Source organism: Grus americana, chromosome 2 (genome assembly GCF_028858705.1).
Source record: "Grus americana isolate bGruAme1 chromosome 2, bGruAme1.mat, whole genome shotgun sequence".
In the NCBI taxonomy this organism is placed as follows: domain Eukaryota; kingdom Metazoa; phylum Chordata; class Aves; order Gruiformes; family Gruidae; genus Grus; species Grus americana.
Window position 1 is genome coordinate 58,080,399 of NC_072853.1, and position 15,678 is coordinate 58,096,076.

The window sequence follows — 15,678 nt, forward strand, 5'->3', positions numbered from 1 at the left end:
AGGCCCCGCCCCTTGGCGGCGGCCGAACTCCGCACAACCCGTCTCCCTTTTTCTGGCCACGCCCACCCCTCGGGTGAGGCCGGTAGCTGGGTGTGTTTGCTGAGTCAAGGCGTGCGGGTGCCGCTAAGAAGGGCGCTGCCGCGGGCGGGGCAGACTGCGAAGCTGGGGCTGTGGGAGGGCCTCGGCGCCCCAGCTCTCCTCCTCGCCGCTGCCGAAGGGGACGGGTCGCCCGCGGCGTTGCCGAGTAACGTGCGTGGTGCCGGTTTATCCTGCGGTAACGTTCAACAGAGCCTGGTGGAAAACACGAAAACTTGTCTTTTTTTTTTTCCCCTATGTAATACACTTTATATCGAGATGTTCACTATAAAGTTACTTTCCACAAAGGCCTTTAGGTAAATTAAGCGCCTAGCATCATTTCACTCCCAGGCATAGCGCACGCATACGTTACATCCACAACTGTTAGCATGGTTAAAGGAAAACCTCATCGTAAGTAATTCGTCAATTCGTTAAAAGCTAGGTGAGGTCCCGCAGGCGCGTGGGTGGGTCGATCCGCCCGCCCGGTCTTCCCGGCCGGAGCCTGAGCAGCGGCAACGGGCCACAACCTTCGTGCGCGGCGCTCTGCTTCAACAGCCGCGAAGAAAAGGGGGGGTGGGGGTGGGTGGGGCAAGGCGGTGACGCAGACGCGTGACGCAGGAGCCGGCTGGGCACGTCCAGTGCCGGCACACGGAGCTCCACCCCTTTCGCGTCTGCTCGTAGCTCGCCGGCTGGCCGGCGTGTAGCTGTCAGCTGCCGCCGAGCTCGGGCTGCTGCCGCCCGCCTGTCTTCCCCCACCGGCCCTGAGGAGAGACTGAGGGCGGCCATGAAGATCTGGAGCTCAGAGCACGTGTTCGGGTGAGGGGGTAGGCGGGGAGGGCTGAGGGGCGGCGAGCCCCCCCCACCGCTACGCGCGGCGGTCGTTGAATGGCGGCGCCGCTCCTTCCACCGGCCGCGGGGGCTGGGCGCCGCTCCGGGGCCTTACCGGGCTAGGCCGGGCTGTGCGGGGGGAAGTCGGGCTCTGCTAGGGTGAGGACGGAAATAGGAAATGCCGCGGGCGCGGCCGGAGGAGGGAGAGCTGGCAGCGGCGGTGGCTCCTGACCGGTTATGCCGGCGCGAAGGCCGGGGGGTGCGGGGGGGAGGACCCCGGCTTCTGGCGGCGTTAAATCCGCGGGGGGGGGGGGGAGTGGGGGCTGGGGACGGTCCCCAGCGGTGCGTCAGCGCTCCCCCCGCTGCCGATCTTTCCTTCATCGCCTTTAGCTCTTTCCTGCGTGGTCGGACCCCGTGCGAGGGTTTCTCCCACCTCCTGCCGCTTGCGGAGGGAAATATCATTCCAACAGGGCAGTGGTAGAGCTGGCTCGGCAGCGTAATTGCTTGATAAAGATGTGGGCTTTAAAGGAAAAAATAACTTTCACACAATTAAAAAAAAATCCCAAACTACTGTCGTACTTGATGATATATTCCAAGAGGTATGGACAGAGTGACTGTGTATCTTACCTTAGCCTTCAGGTGTTCACACAGACACAGCAGACAGCTGAGTAAGTTTTCTTACTGTCAGTGTTTTTCTGCATTAAATGTATTTTGGGCACGGTTCTAGTCATCCAGTTCCATCTTCTTGTAACGAGGGAACAATAGGCAAAAGTATCAACAGGTATGTAATGCTTGCTCAAGCGACACCAGGAAGTTGATGTGGAGGACACAGCAGTTCCAGTGCAGCTCTTCAAATGCCACTGATAACTCATCTGTTACAGGTTTCTTAAAAATCTCGAAACCTGAAGAGCACCAGGAGTGATGGTTCTTAAAAGATTTACAACATATCCCAGATGCGCAGTTTTAAACTTCTTTAATTACATTAACACAACTGAATTCATTATGCTGACATAGATATTAGGTGTTGAACTTTAACATTAGTTTGGTGTAGTAAGCTGTAGCTTCTAATATGAAATGACAGGCAGAGGCTAGTAAAGGCTGCTTGTGTATGGCATAACTTCTGACTTTGAGATGAAGATCTGTCACCTGGGAAACACAAAATTGATTTTTATTTAGCATTTTCTTCTCAAGATCTGTATTGGAACACCCCCATCTTATGTTGATTACGATGTATAGTACTAGAAGGTAACAAGGAATGGTCCTCCAGCTCTCCTTCTGATGTAGGAATTGAGGTCTCTATTTTTCCTGCTTGCACCAATAAAGCTGAAAGACCTTTTCTTACTCTTCTTGTTGGAAAAAGAACTTACTTTTCTAAGCTTCTGCTTGTTCTTGTGGTAGTGTACTGCTGATGCCCTTCTGTACTGGTCTATTTTAAGACTAAAAGTAGTGTTCTTAAAAATCAAATCCATTTAGGCCCCTAAGTGCAACTCTTATGTACAAGTTAGCACCCCTAAGCCTTCTTAAGTTAGATATCAATAGTTGAATTTTTAAAAGTACCTTTAAAGGTTATAAACCTTTCATTCCAGATCTCTCAGTTATTCTGAATATAGAAATAATTGCTTCGGGACAGAATTTCTGTATTGGATCAAGTCCCTGATTTCTCTAGCCTCCTCTGTTTCAGAAGAAGATACATGAAGTCCCACAACAAAAGCCGTGTGGACAGCCTGGCCTCCAGTAGTGGGGCTACTCTGATCCCAGGAATTTGAGATTATCAAAACTTGGTTCATAAAAACAGTTCTGTATTGAGAAGAGTATCCATAAATGTAATTCATGCTAACAAGCTGCTGGAAGCAGTAGTATAGGTGCAGACTTAAGGCAGTGAGCTGATATGGTTTCTGAAAATCTGTTTTATTTTGAACTTCGTCATTTTTTTTTAGTTGAATTAAATATCACTTTACTTTTTTGCTATAGGAAAAAATAGAAGTTAATGATTTCTTCTTTAGTTTATTTGGTGTGCTTAGAATTATAGAAGAATTTATGTTGGAGTGGACATCTGGAGGTTATCTAGTCCAGCCTCCTTCTGAAAGCAGTGCCACCTTAAATGTTAGGTCAGGTTGCTTTTCTGGTTGAGTTCTGAAATGAATCGAGATTCAACAATCTCTGTGGACCGCTACGCTGTTATTGTGGGGGTTTTGTACAGCTAATTGGAATGTCACTTGTAGCAATTTGTGACTGTTGCCCCTTGCCCTCGTTTCTGTTAGTCTTGGGTTAATAATTCCTTTCTTCACTCTGGAGAAAGGAATTTTTTTTTTTTTCTGTTTGTGTATCAATACTTTCTTAGTGCCTTTCCAAGCATCACTGAATTCTGAAGGGACTTTCAGGAGCTATGAAGTTGTACAGCACAGGCCATATTACACAAGCTAGATCCCTGATTTAGTGTTGTCTGAATACTTGCAATTAAATACAAAATAGTTAAAAATATTGTCTCCTTTTTACAGACACCCTTGGGATACCGTGATCAAAGCTGCTATGAGAAAGTATCCCAACCCTATGAATCCGTGTGTGGTAGGAGTAGATGTCCTCGACAGAAGCCTGGATAACCAGGGGAGGTTACATAGTCACCGTCTTCTCAGCACAGAGTGGGGACTGCCAAGTATTGTGAAAGCGGTACGCTTTTACTATCTCAGTGGTTTATTAAGGGTGTGATGCGTGTTTATGTTGTCCTCTGAATTGGAGTTGAATTCAAAGTAAAAGCTGATTTTGTAGGAAATATCATGTACAAATATCACATAAGTTGTAATTAGTGTACTTAGTAGCGAGAATATGTTGTAGGCTTTAATATGCCTGTAGTGTGGGTATGTCTATACATGCCTTCCAGACTGGTCTGTGTCATGCTATATGACTGATACAACCTACCAGAATGTAGTCTTGCCACTGATCATGGTGTTCCGGTATCCATGAACTACTTTGTATTTATTTGGGGTCACTAAGAAGTCGACATTTATGCGTTTCAGGATGGGTTTTTTGTGGGGTTTTTTTGGTTTGGTTTGGGTTGGGTTTTTTGTTTGGTTGGTTTTTTAATTTTAGTACTTAACTTTTTTAATTTTTTATTTTTTTTATTTCTTCACTTTCAGATTTTAGGAACAAGTAGAACTCTGACTTATATTGAGGAACATTCTGTGGTAGATCCAGTGGAAAAAAAGATGGAGCTTTGTTCAACTAATGTGAGTTGTAGCTTAAGAAGCTTCTGGTAATTAGTTCTGGAGATTAGATGTTTTGCTCTCAGTATTTAGATTAGAAATATGTTTGCGTCTTTCATCAGCAGGCAGCAATTTCCACATCTCAGTTGGTATCTTAGTTGGTTCTTTTTTCTATTTGTGGGAAGAAGGAGGAAAAAACTTTAAATGCTTTGGGATCAAACATTTGTGATTAGGTTTTTTAATGTCAGATTTTTTTTCTCAGAATGCATGTAAAATAATTTGGCTTTTGGATGAATAACATGTTCTACATTACACTGCCATTTACAACAGAAGTTTTAATTTGAAATGCCTTTTTTCACAAAATGTAAATGAACCATTATGCTATATTTTGGTATCCTGGGAACTTGTAACTATAAGATTTGAAGTGGAGTTGTCTGTAGAAGAACCTTGTCTCTGTACAAGAGACGTTGTCTTTCCTGAGTATTAATTTTCTGTACACTCCAAATAGTGTTATGATGGTCTTGGTCTTGAAAAGCCTCTCTGAATTGCATACCATAAATCAGGTAAGACTCAGCATTCAGAGAAAATGAATGGAAAGCTGTTTGTGCTTTGTACTGCAAATAGCAATAGATTGATATAATTAGATCTAGGATAGGAGAAGATGCATCACCCTTTATAGGTCTTTTTATTGACTGTGTTCTGCATTTTATGTTCTGTGTACACTACTTCGTCTCTGACATGATGTTGAGTGCTCTACTATTGAGTAGTGCTGTTGATAACAGAAAAAGGAGGAAGTGAGGATTTCAACTCTTTTTTCTTTTTAAGATTACTCTCACAAACTTGGTGTCTGTTGATGAGAGACTGGTCTACACACCTCATCCTGAAAACCCTGAAAAGTAAGTAAGGATGTTTCTGTGCTTCTTTGTGTTTAGGAGACATTATGTTAGTCCAATTCAGTTTAGGTATTAACTTTTGTTTATTCTGTTACAGAACTGTGCTAACTCAAGAAGCAATTATTACTGTTAAAGGCATTAGCTTAAGCAGTTACTTGGAAAGCTTAATGGCAAATACAATATCTTCTAATGCCAGAAAGGTACATCTTTATTCTGTTTTCTCCCTCTCTCCCCCCACCCCTGCCTTTCTTTTTGTTGAAAATAGTAATTGTCAATCATGTGTGCTGAATACTGTATTTAATTTCTCCAAACTTCTTGCACAGTTTCAACTGATTTTCTTGTAGGACCTCAGCAAGTAGAATATCATTTCCCAGAGTATGAAAAAGTTTCACTACTGTATCTTTGTTTTTCAACTAGAATTGCACATCAGAACAAACAAACCTTTATGTGTATGCTACAGTTATGTATAGCATACACATATTATTACTTGATTTCTGTTTGGTGGGGTTTTTTGTTGTTTTGTTTTTTTTTCCAAAGCACCTTTTCAAACACTAACCTCCTATTTCCAGGAGTTAGTGCTAATAGCAAATGTAACTTCTGTTTCAGCCTTTATAATCTGGATTTAACAGTTAATGCTAGCATATTTTCTATGCTGCTTTGTCAGTTGTTCCAGTTCCTATCTGGTTTTGAGTTGTCTCCTTGCCTTTGGCTGAAAGTAAGGTAGTATAAGCAGAGGCATATTCTTTGAAGAGATGCAACTATGCTGGCTTTTGTAGGTAACACTACACCAACTCTGTCTTCTGCCTGTTTTTCCTACTTGACTTGCAACCATGGAGCTGTACTTTAGCACAGGCAGAGCTATGGGAGTGCTTATTCTTGGGCACTTTGTCCTATCCTTCTTCAGGGAAGGTGGGAAAGAAATGGGGTTGCTAAAGAAGCTTAGACATCACTGTCCAACAGCAGAGTGAGTGCTCCTGAAATTTGAGTTTGTGCTCTGCATTGCTGGAGAGGTTCAGCACAGTGGGAATCTGCCCCAGCTAACTCTTACTCTGCCAGAGAGCCTGTGCTTTGGCCAACCCTTTGTCCTTGTGAGAGATGTTGCTTGACCAAGGCAGTGTAAGTCAACTTGATAGGAGGTATTGGCCAACTAGACCAGAGAAGAGAAAGCCTCCTTTTCCTCCCTTCTGTGTGCTTCTCCAAAAATGGGAGGAAAACAGATTAAAATCCGGGGATGGGGAAGGAGTGATGGGTAATTTCTAGACACTGAAGAGTAACTTTAACTAGCTGAGTGCTCTCTGTGTTTGTTTGAAAGTCATAATCGGAATGTATTGCAGATAAATGACAATTCTATTCTGATCCAGTTTCCATTTAAAAGTCTCTATGGGGCATATATTCTTGAAAGAGAAGTCCAAACCCTGGCTGACAACCAAACCTCAGCTGACTCGGAGGTAGCAAAGCACTAGCTAGTTGGAATGGCCAGATCAATTAGGCACTCCTAAAAGTGCTGGCTAAATTCCTCTCGTGGCATCTGTCACATTTGCACATCTCTACTGAACTCAGAGAAAGAGTGTAAATGTTTCTTGGTACCTATTCAAGTGTTGCCTGTGTGAGAGCTCGATTTCTTTTAAAGATTGTTCTTCTGTTCTGCCATTTTCAAGGAACACACTGACTCACAAGCTTCTTGTGAAATGAAGAAGACTTTCTTGTCCTGTGTGTTTCACTGAAGAGTCTCTTTAGAGATGTTAAATGTGGCAGGAATTCGTGCTTGCTGTTACTGGCCCTTACTTCGCTATCCAGTAACCTGCTCTGCCTATTACTAGCTCTTCTTGCATGCTGTGCTGTGCCCCATGTTCTTAGCACCCCTCTTCAACTTCATGAAAGTTTGCTGAAAAATGTTTTGTTGTTCTGAAGAAATAGGAAGTAAGTATTGAGGTTTTGCTCTGAGGTAGAGGTGGCAGATGACGCTTTATTATTTTTCATGATGATGGAAAAAATCATTTGCCATATGTTGTAAATCTTTTCTGTGTTACTCCAGGGGTGGGATGCTATTGAGTGGATAATTCAAAATTCTGAAAGCGCTCTAAGCTAGCAGTTCTCCACATCTACAGTTTGTACTAACTAGTGGTAATGCCAGCATTCTTCTTCTTGGTACAGCATTTCAGCTTTCTAGCAAATATGTGCATGGACTGTTGTCATGTGAATTTCATAAATTAACCTGCATGTATGTTTTATAAACATTGCATACAGGAATGGCAAACATGTTCATTACACTGCAGTTGTAGAGAGTCAGAGTAGGTCCAATCTAGACTGGATCAATTAACCCGTGCTTATGCCAGGGACAACCAACTTGCTGCAGCCATGTCTTGTGCCACACATTATTGCTTATGGTTTGCAAGTGGAATGATGACTGCAGATAACTAGGCATGTGAATGAGTCCCTCTACCAAGTGTTTGATCTGGTCCTGTTTCTGTGATTCCAGTATGTAAAACTGGTACCTGAAAAAAAACAATAAATTGGTTAGTGACTGGAATTTGCATTATAAAAATGAAACAAAATTTTACTCTTAGGATATAAAATTGATTTCTTGAAACAGATTGCCTAACAGGGGTAATCTTTTGTATAGTGAAATTGTATTTGCTTTTCTTATGCCTGTGGAATATTGTTGTCCTTCTGTGAACTTCGGTGGAAATCTGTACAAAGCTCAAAGGATGTCAGACTGTTCGTGTTTTTCTTTGGTCTTGTAGTTACATTCATTTTGGTGGTGATGTGTCCCTTAAGTGATGTGACTATGAAAAAATCTGACTTCAAGGTTGAGAGAACTGAGTGTCCTTGCCTCTGTGTTACCTCTGTGCAGATGGTTTTGCTTCCACTAGTCAGTGTAGCCTGTCTGTGTCATTCCTGTATTGGGTTATGCTTCAACTAATAAGATTCCTTAAAAAAAGAAAAAATCCATTATGCTGCTTCTCCTAGTTAAGAATGTAGGGGTTTTTTACACTGCTTACTTTGAGATCAGCGTATGCCGTGAGTGTTTGCTTTTATGTTGTCATTCCACTAAGCTTTTATGGCTGTTTTTTGGAACATGTCAACTACAAAGGCTCAGCATTTATCAGTCACTTAAGCTCTACCAACAAATCTTCATATGCAGCATTTGGTCTGCCAAACACGTCATACTGCTAACATATGCAATAAAGACTAATTTAATATGCATGCTTGGTTATGAATGTGCTTGCTTAATGACTTACTATAGAGCTTGTTGTACAGTATGAAACTTTATAGACCAAATCCTCTGTCAGATTTTTTTTTGGTAACTGGGTAGTTCTACAGTACTTGGAGGCTTTGCATCCAGTTAAGATTTTGTAACTCAATTTCCTGTGCAGAATATTCCCAAAATCTTCCTTGACAGTATCACGAGTTTATTCCCATGCAGACCTATGTAGTCTCAAAAGCTGAAGGAAATATCTTGGTGCTCCAGTTGAATATAATGGATTTTTTTTTCCTTATTTTCTCTTATCAACACTATGACCTGGTTGTTTCATAGTCCGGGCCTAAAAAGAATTTCAGTATTTTTCTACTGAGCATTTTCTACATCAAAAGTCTTTGGCTTTCTGACAAGTCTTCTTTGTGCAATTAGACAAATAGAACATCGAAGCTGTTGCTGTCTTACTCAGTTCTCTGTGCCTGTGCTACCTAAGAGAGGACATTTTAACTTGACTTTTAAATATCCAAATGCATGCTTACTGAAAGATGATTCCCTCTCTCTCCCCCTGCTTTGTTCCTTACGGAGCTAATTTATGGCTAGTTGCAACTTGTTGCTATGCAGTAGCCTACTCCTGTCTGGGTGCTTTTATCCATGCTTTGCACAGCAGGTAGAGATGGTGGAAGTTACCACCTGCTGAAGCAGGACTTTTTTCGGCAACCCATGCTTAATCTGGACAATTTGAATCATGTTTTCTTGAATATTATCAGTATTTTTTAAAGGCCTATCTTGAACTAAGTTAATTTAAAGATAGTAGTTCATGAGGTAATTCTGAGTAAGGCTGAATCCTCCTTTCTGAGCTCTGGCCAAGAGTTGAGCACTGTTGTGATACGTGGATGACTTTTCTCTGCTTAAGGACTGCCTGCCAGTGCAGACATAGCAATTAGTGCTTATTCTGTGAGTCTCAGTAATATGAAAAACCTGAAGAGAAACAGAGTCAGCCCTTCACTGAGTGTAGTGAGGATCTTGAGATAAACATGCTCTTGTGCATACTAAAACTTTATTTCTTTTAATAGGTTACACTTTGCAACCTGGAACTGGGCTTTTAATATTATTCCAGAGTAATGTTTCTAACCTCCAAAAAGTTTTTTCAAGAGTATGTGTGGGTTTTGGTTTGATTTTTTTTTTAAGGTTTTTCAAAGCTGTTCATGCTTAGTGATTTATAAAGAACAACAGCAGGTTCTGGACACTTCAAGAGGTTTTTGTTCACTTTATTGCTTATAATGCATGCCACATACCATTTTGTACATCAGAGTTCAGAACAACTCTGTGTGTGTAGGGGTGTTCCCCCCCTTTCCCTCAATCTCTGCAGAGGGCTTGAACACTGACACTGGCTCTCTTGGAAACTTAGGGCTTTTTGGACTCAGACTCTTTATCTCCAGAACTCCTCTAGAATTGGCCAGAGCCATATGGCTCCCAGTTACTGCTCTCCAGTGTTTGTACTTCTTATTCACCTCTATTACCCTACGAAGAATATCTCTTGGCTTCTCTTTAAGTGAAAAAAGGCCAGGTGTTTTCCTGGTCTGATCCCATGTGCTTGTTTTTGCAAAGGCTGTCATTCTGAGATTGTGGAGCTCTAAAACCGTACACTTTGGTTTAGTTAAAGTGCTTCTCTTTATTTTCTTGGCTTTATTGTGCAGCTGCATGCTCATCATGCGGTCCTTGGGGAGCAACTGCTACAGAGTCTTCTTAAGGCAAAAGGTTTTTGACAGACTTATTTTGCTGGATTCCCCAGCTCTTACTAAAGCATTGGTTGACAGTACCCAGCTTTGACGCACTCCCGTTCTGAGAACTGAACAGGAAAGACTGTACTTTGATATAAAATATGTGACTGTAGTCTCTCAATTCTGTTTTATATGCTGAAAATTGCTGTGCATGAATGTAGAACTCGGTGTGAGTCCAGCTCTGAACTCTTGCTAGAGATCAAGTCAGTTAGTTGCTACTTCAAAGAGACTATCTTTCTTTGTCCTGGATCTTCTCAAAACCTGTCCATATAACTTGGTTAATGAATCTGAGAACAGTATATAGACTTTACCATAAATTTGTTGGTATTCTTTGGGTGGTGGGAGCAGCAAACAGTAAAAACAGCAATACTCTTACCCAACGGAACTTAACTGCTGAATTAGGCTTTTTGCCTAGGTGTGTTACAGGGAGCTTACACCAATATTGCATTTACTTCTTGTTTATGGGTTAAACAAATGACTTTGCAGTGAAATTTCAGTAAGAAGATGCTAAGAAATTATCAGTATAATCTGGTATCAAACTATGCAGGACATGGAATTCATTTTAAACCAAATCTCATGTCTGACAGAGGAAAAACTATAGAAAAATGAGCAGTGGTGGTATATCTGTTCCGATCCTAAATTCTGGTATTTTCCTGACAGGGTCGGGATGCCCTGGAGTGGGTGATCAGCAAACTAAACACAGAATTGGAGGAGCTGAAGTCAACGCGCGAGGGCATGAAACCAGCCATGGCAGCAGCGTCAACAGAAAAATAAACCCCAAAATACCAAGTAACTGACAGAAAAGTTTTATTCTGCAGAGTGCTTTGTAGATCTCCCTTCCAAGGCTGATCTGCATAGGTTTTATATATTTATAAGAATATTGGATCAACGGAAAAGTAACCTCATCCGTCAACTCCACAGCAGCTCCTGTTGCCTACTGAAGATTAAATTGACCTCCTGCAGATGCTCTTTTCATTTAAACAATTTATTTTTAACACTGGAAACAAAACATTAGCACATTTAAAACCACCTAAATGTGCCTTTTATAACAAAGATAGAGAGTATGTTATATTTACAGCATCTCATTTTTTCATACTCAAACTTGAAAAGAAGGCACGGGTGGTATTATTAAGGGTTTTCCATGTGAACTTTTGTTCTGTGAAGGGCTGATGGGTACTAAAGCACTGAATTTTGTCTGTTTTGTAATCTGATAGTGTTTTACAACCATTTAAAGGGAACTACATGAGTCAGAACATGATACTGTAGAATTAGAAATCTATCTAGAGGATCATACCGAAAAGCTAAAACTTGTGTGGTACTAACTTTTCCTATGTTGTTTAAATGTGCTGCTTGGATATGACACACAGATACTTTACCTCTTAGATGTTTGTACTGAAACAAAGATAACGTTTCTATTGATGTTAATAGCCTAAAATACATTTTTGTGGGGAGAAGGGTATAATTTATTTTCATATTTATTAACTTGCCCTAGTTCCTCCCCTCCCTATGAGGAGAGGAGTAGTAATTCCTGGAAGGTGCTGGAAAATACTTCTCTTATTTATCTCTAAGAAGGGTACTTGTAGGCTACTTGAATGACGAGACTGTGCTGTTCTGCTGGTCCTTGCTCTTCACATCATGTCTTAACTGAGGGAGAGAGTGATGCGACAACTGGAAGAGTTGAAATGAGAAAAAAGCAGGAAATTTGAAATCCAAAGGGTAAGGTTTGGTGAACATATATTTTTCATGCCCTGAATGGAGAAAACAAAAGTGCATGAAAAACAAATGGACTCACATTTTTAAGTGCTTTCTACTGACTACCAGTGTAACTGAATTTTTTCAACACTTTTCCACATTGGTACAAAATGGTTTTAGGATCATTTTAAATACTTCTTGTTATCTGGAAAAATACTCCAGTAACTGCAGAAATAGCTTCCTATGAAAGATGCGCAAATATCTATTAGTAACAGTACTAGCCTTGTCTGATGTTCACAAAATTTTCGTATTTGGTCCAGGTGTAGTACATGTTTCTTAGCCAGCCATCTGTTAGGGCTTTTTAACTTATTTTCTGGTGTGCACAGAAAGTGAAATAAATGTTGCAAGTATGTTTACTCGTTCAAGTGGCAAGCTTGTGTTTAGGAAGCTGTTAAAGAGCATGAGCAACTTCTAAAAATACTAGAAGAGTAAAATGTTGGTCACTGTTTTGATCTGGTAATTTTAAAGTGTCTGTAGCTTAAGGGAAATTTCAGCGTTCGTATTCTGTTTAGTTTGAAAGCAAACATTAATTTGGGTGTAACCATAGTCTAGCTAAATTACATGATCCTAATGAATAAACTTAATTTAAAAAAAAAAATTAGTTGAAAGCAATTAAATGAGTAGCTAATATTTACATTGCTCTTTTTAAATGGACCTAAAGTTTTTCTTGTTTTGGAACAGAAACTTAGATCTTAAAGTCTGATAGTAGCTCCCTTCTGAAAGATACGCTGGATAGCTTTGATACAGGTCAGTTGTGCTTCTCAGAGGAGTGATGCTGCTTCCTGGATACAGAATGCAGAAGATGTTCTAGCTCCTGGTGGCGTTCTGCTGGGAAGGGAAGTACAGCTAAACAAAAGGAAAAGATGAGTAAGTGTGTGTGCATGTGGAAACCTGTAGTATGGCATTTCAACACATGCGACTGGAGATGATGATAACATAACTGTTGAGGTGGGAAGGGAGAAAAGCCTTTGGAGAAGTTCATGTATTACTTCGGTTTGGAAGAAGAATTGTCTAAATCTGCTTCTTGCATCAGATTTGAAATAATTGCTTAATGTTGTCTTAAAGCCAACTGACTTGTGTATAGCACCTTCCAGCACTAGCTGGTGTCCCAGAAAATTCACCACAGGCTCCTATATTGTGTCCAGGGCCAATCTCTGCCACACCATACCAGTTATGCATCAGTTTTCTGGCTTACTTTGGACTTTCTTTCCTTCTTCCATAAACAAATCCTTGCCTGCTTGCATGGCAGTATTTCCTTTCTGTTTTGTTCCCCACTGGTTTTGGCCTGCTTCCTCTCCACGTTTCATGCTACTTGGGAACCATATGGCTAGGTGTTTGGTTTTCCAATCTGTCTGCTGCTCCGCTCGCCATGGATCAGCACCTTGCCTGCTTGTGCTCAGTCCTGTTCTGCTTTTTTCCAGACTAAATGGGAGTATGGAAGCTCTGGGTAGGAAAAAGACTAGTTTTGCCATAGGCCAGTTCCGTCACCCAGCTGCCTCTCTTTGCTGCTGGACAGTGCTGCTGCTTCTCGCCTTGTCTTTGGGGTAGGGGACACTCCTGCTTCTCTGGGCTTATTCATCTTCCTGTGGTTGCTGATCTTGCCAGTGTGTGCAAAGAACCCTGCAGGCAGTGGTCATCACATTGGGACCAGGCAGGCTCCAGTGTTCAGCAGATGAAGTGATTCTTGATTTCCCATAAGCTCTCCTGGACACTGTCGCTCTTCTGCTTTCTGCTCGTCTAGTTTGCATATGGGGCTCCTTCTTCTCCCTTGACCATTGGACTGTTCTCTGTGGGATCTGACAGGATCTGTAGCTGTATGGTCAGCCCTACTGTGCGTACACTGTTTTTGAAGCACTCAATTTCTCACTGCAGTTCTGTCATTGTGATAGTCTGAGGGGACTCTTGGGGCAAAAAAACCCCAAAAACCTAACAACCCCACCCTTTGGAATTGCTTATATTGGCCATGTACCCCAGTCCTTCCCTAGGGAAACTCCCCTGTCTTTCTTTACTGGAAATGGCTAAAAATTATTTCGGAAGTCAGTTTTGTCATGTGCATTGACTGAGGTGTCTGTCAAAGACAGAAAGCTGTATGTGATGGGAAGTGCTAGGCTGATTGCGGGGTGGTGGCTTTTTGGATTGGTGCAGAAACGTCTGGGTAAATAGGAGGAAAAAAGTTTGTAAAGCAGAAATGGCATTAAGTCACCAGCCGTTAACTTGGAAGGATCTTGAAACACTGGGGGCCAAGCAGAAGAAAACTCTTAATAGTAGCAAGTGCCATTTTGAATAAGAATTCTGCAGTTTGAGAGTTGAAAATAGAATTAAAGTACAATTTTGTGTGTTGGGGGATGGAGGTTGGTTGCTGCTGTTCAAGCCACTGAGGCTTGCAGTTCAGTGTTTCTTGGCCACTAGGTTGCAATTCAAGGGAAAGGGAGCGGGGGGTGGGTGTGTGCATGTGGGGAGATGGTTTGATTTTTTTTTTTTTTTTTTTTTAAGAATTTAGTGCCAACATATCAGGTCTCCAGATTGATTAGAAGCCTGGCTGCCCCCAGCCCAATGACTCCAGCTGTGTTGCACACACCTGCTGTGGAAGGTTGAAGCTGGGGATAGATGGTTCCCAGCTGTGGGGGAACAGCGAGGGAAGCCAGCAGCGCTGGTTCCCAGAGCATGGCAAACTGAGCATGTTAGCTCTTGGCCCTGGAGGATTTTAAGATGTTGAAGGTACCAAACTTGAGGTAAACTCTGGTTTGTGGTTGACATCTGTTTTTCATGCTAGTGCAGGCAGGCTCACATTAGCAACAAACAGCATTAACTTAAAACAGTGTAATCAAATGGGTTTGTGTGTAATTGGTTTTGCGCAGACTACCTTTTTTCCTTTCTGACTGTCCCTTACACCAGTGTGAATCCTCTGTGCCCTTCCATACTTACTTCTTCCCCCCCCCCCCCCCCCCCATCAGGTTAGCAGGCACGATGGGGAACAGGTCATATTTGTTGGGAAAATGGGCGTTTAGTGTAAGTTCCAGTATTCTTGAAAGATTTGCTTAACGCAAGTAAAAGCACTGAACTGCAGCATTTCGCCTGTATCAGGAATTGATGTGTAGCACATATCAGGCATTGATGTATGTGATGATGTAATAAAGAAGCAGTAGGATGAACAGTGACATTCCTTGATGTGACACTTTTCATTTAAATCTTCAGGTGGAGCAGTGGGTAACACCTTTCCTGTTCTTGCATCTTCCTAGATTGTAAGCTGTGAAGGGCAGGACTCTGTAAAGTGTCTATGTACACTATGGTGCTATCTTAAATAAATGACATCCTCAGTTTAAAAAAAAAAACCACTTGTGGGTGTAACTGCTGTAATATAAAATGGGCTGTTGGTTTTCAGAGAAGGCTGCAGAAAAACACACGCAGATCTGTACTGGGTAAGCAGCAGGACCCAGGACCAGGCTGCCTGGAGCTCACTGTAAGCCACACATCATACTGGTCAAAAGCTCCGCAGGGATCCTCTGTGCCTGCGCTGATAACTCCATTTGGGTCTGGCGCTGCTTCATTTTGGAGTAAAACAGCAAAGCGTCATCTAAAGTGATTACCCTTGACTTGTAAATAAGGCCTCATTTAGCTAATAAACTATCTTCCTGCTTTCCCAACGCTTACTTCATGCCCCTGGTCAGAATCATGCAGGTTATGTGCTAGGCTTTTCATCGCAGCTCCAGGAGTCAGGCCATGCTTTTGCTATGAATTTATTCAGTGAAGCGCAAGTCTTGTCCTCCTAACTTTTCCACAGCTACAGTGATGGAGGTATCACTCTCATTTTATTGGAAGGCATCTGTGAGTCAGATCATCAGTAAGGGCCTGCTAGTACACTACTTCCTCTTCTTTAGTTTTGTTTCTAACCTAGTTAAAATCTGCAGCAGCTAAGGTCCAGGGCTCTAACTGACCAAACAAATGCAGAA

At 42.0% G+C, this 15,678-nt stretch overlaps 1 protein-coding gene across 2 annotated transcripts; it reads left to right on the top strand.

The window, feature by feature from the left end:
- Positions 1-721: 721 nt before the first annotated feature.
- On the top strand, positions 722-15,060 carry PRELID3A (PRELI domain containing 3A). 2 transcript variants are annotated; one of them, XR_008575618.1, is made up of 7 exons: positions 722-891; positions 3,402-3,570; positions 4,038-4,127; positions 4,929-4,999; positions 5,094-5,196; positions 10,637-12,595; positions 14,222-15,060. XR_008575618.1 is itself a non-coding variant. In XM_054814155.1 (6 exons), exons 1-6 carry the CDS (start codon positions 860-862, stop codon positions 10,748-10,750), a joined length of 579 nt encoding a protein of 192 aa, XP_054670130.1. In that variant the 5' UTR covers positions 722-859; the 3' UTR covers positions 10,751-15,060. The 2 variants fall into 2 exon arrangements, 1 of the variants encoding a protein (XP_054670130.1); XM_054814155.1 differs by having other exon boundaries at positions 10,637-15,060.
- Positions 15,061-15,678: the final 618 nt, after the last annotated feature.

What these genes read in the sequence shown, in the direction of transcription:
- PRELID3A (XM_054814155.1), top strand. Translation starts at nt 860, where the DNA reads ATGAAGATCTGGAGCTCAGAGCACGTGTTCGG. An exon ending in AGCTCAGAGCACGTGTTCGG is followed by an intron (nt 892 to 3,401) that starts GTGAGGGGGTAG and finishes TCCTTTTTACAG; the next exon opens with ACACCCTTGGGATACCGTGA. An exon ending in TGGAGCTTTGTTCAACTAAT is followed by an intron (nt 4,128 to 4,928) that starts GTGAGTTGTAGC and finishes TTTCTTTTTAAG; the next exon opens with ATTACTCTCACAAACTTGGT.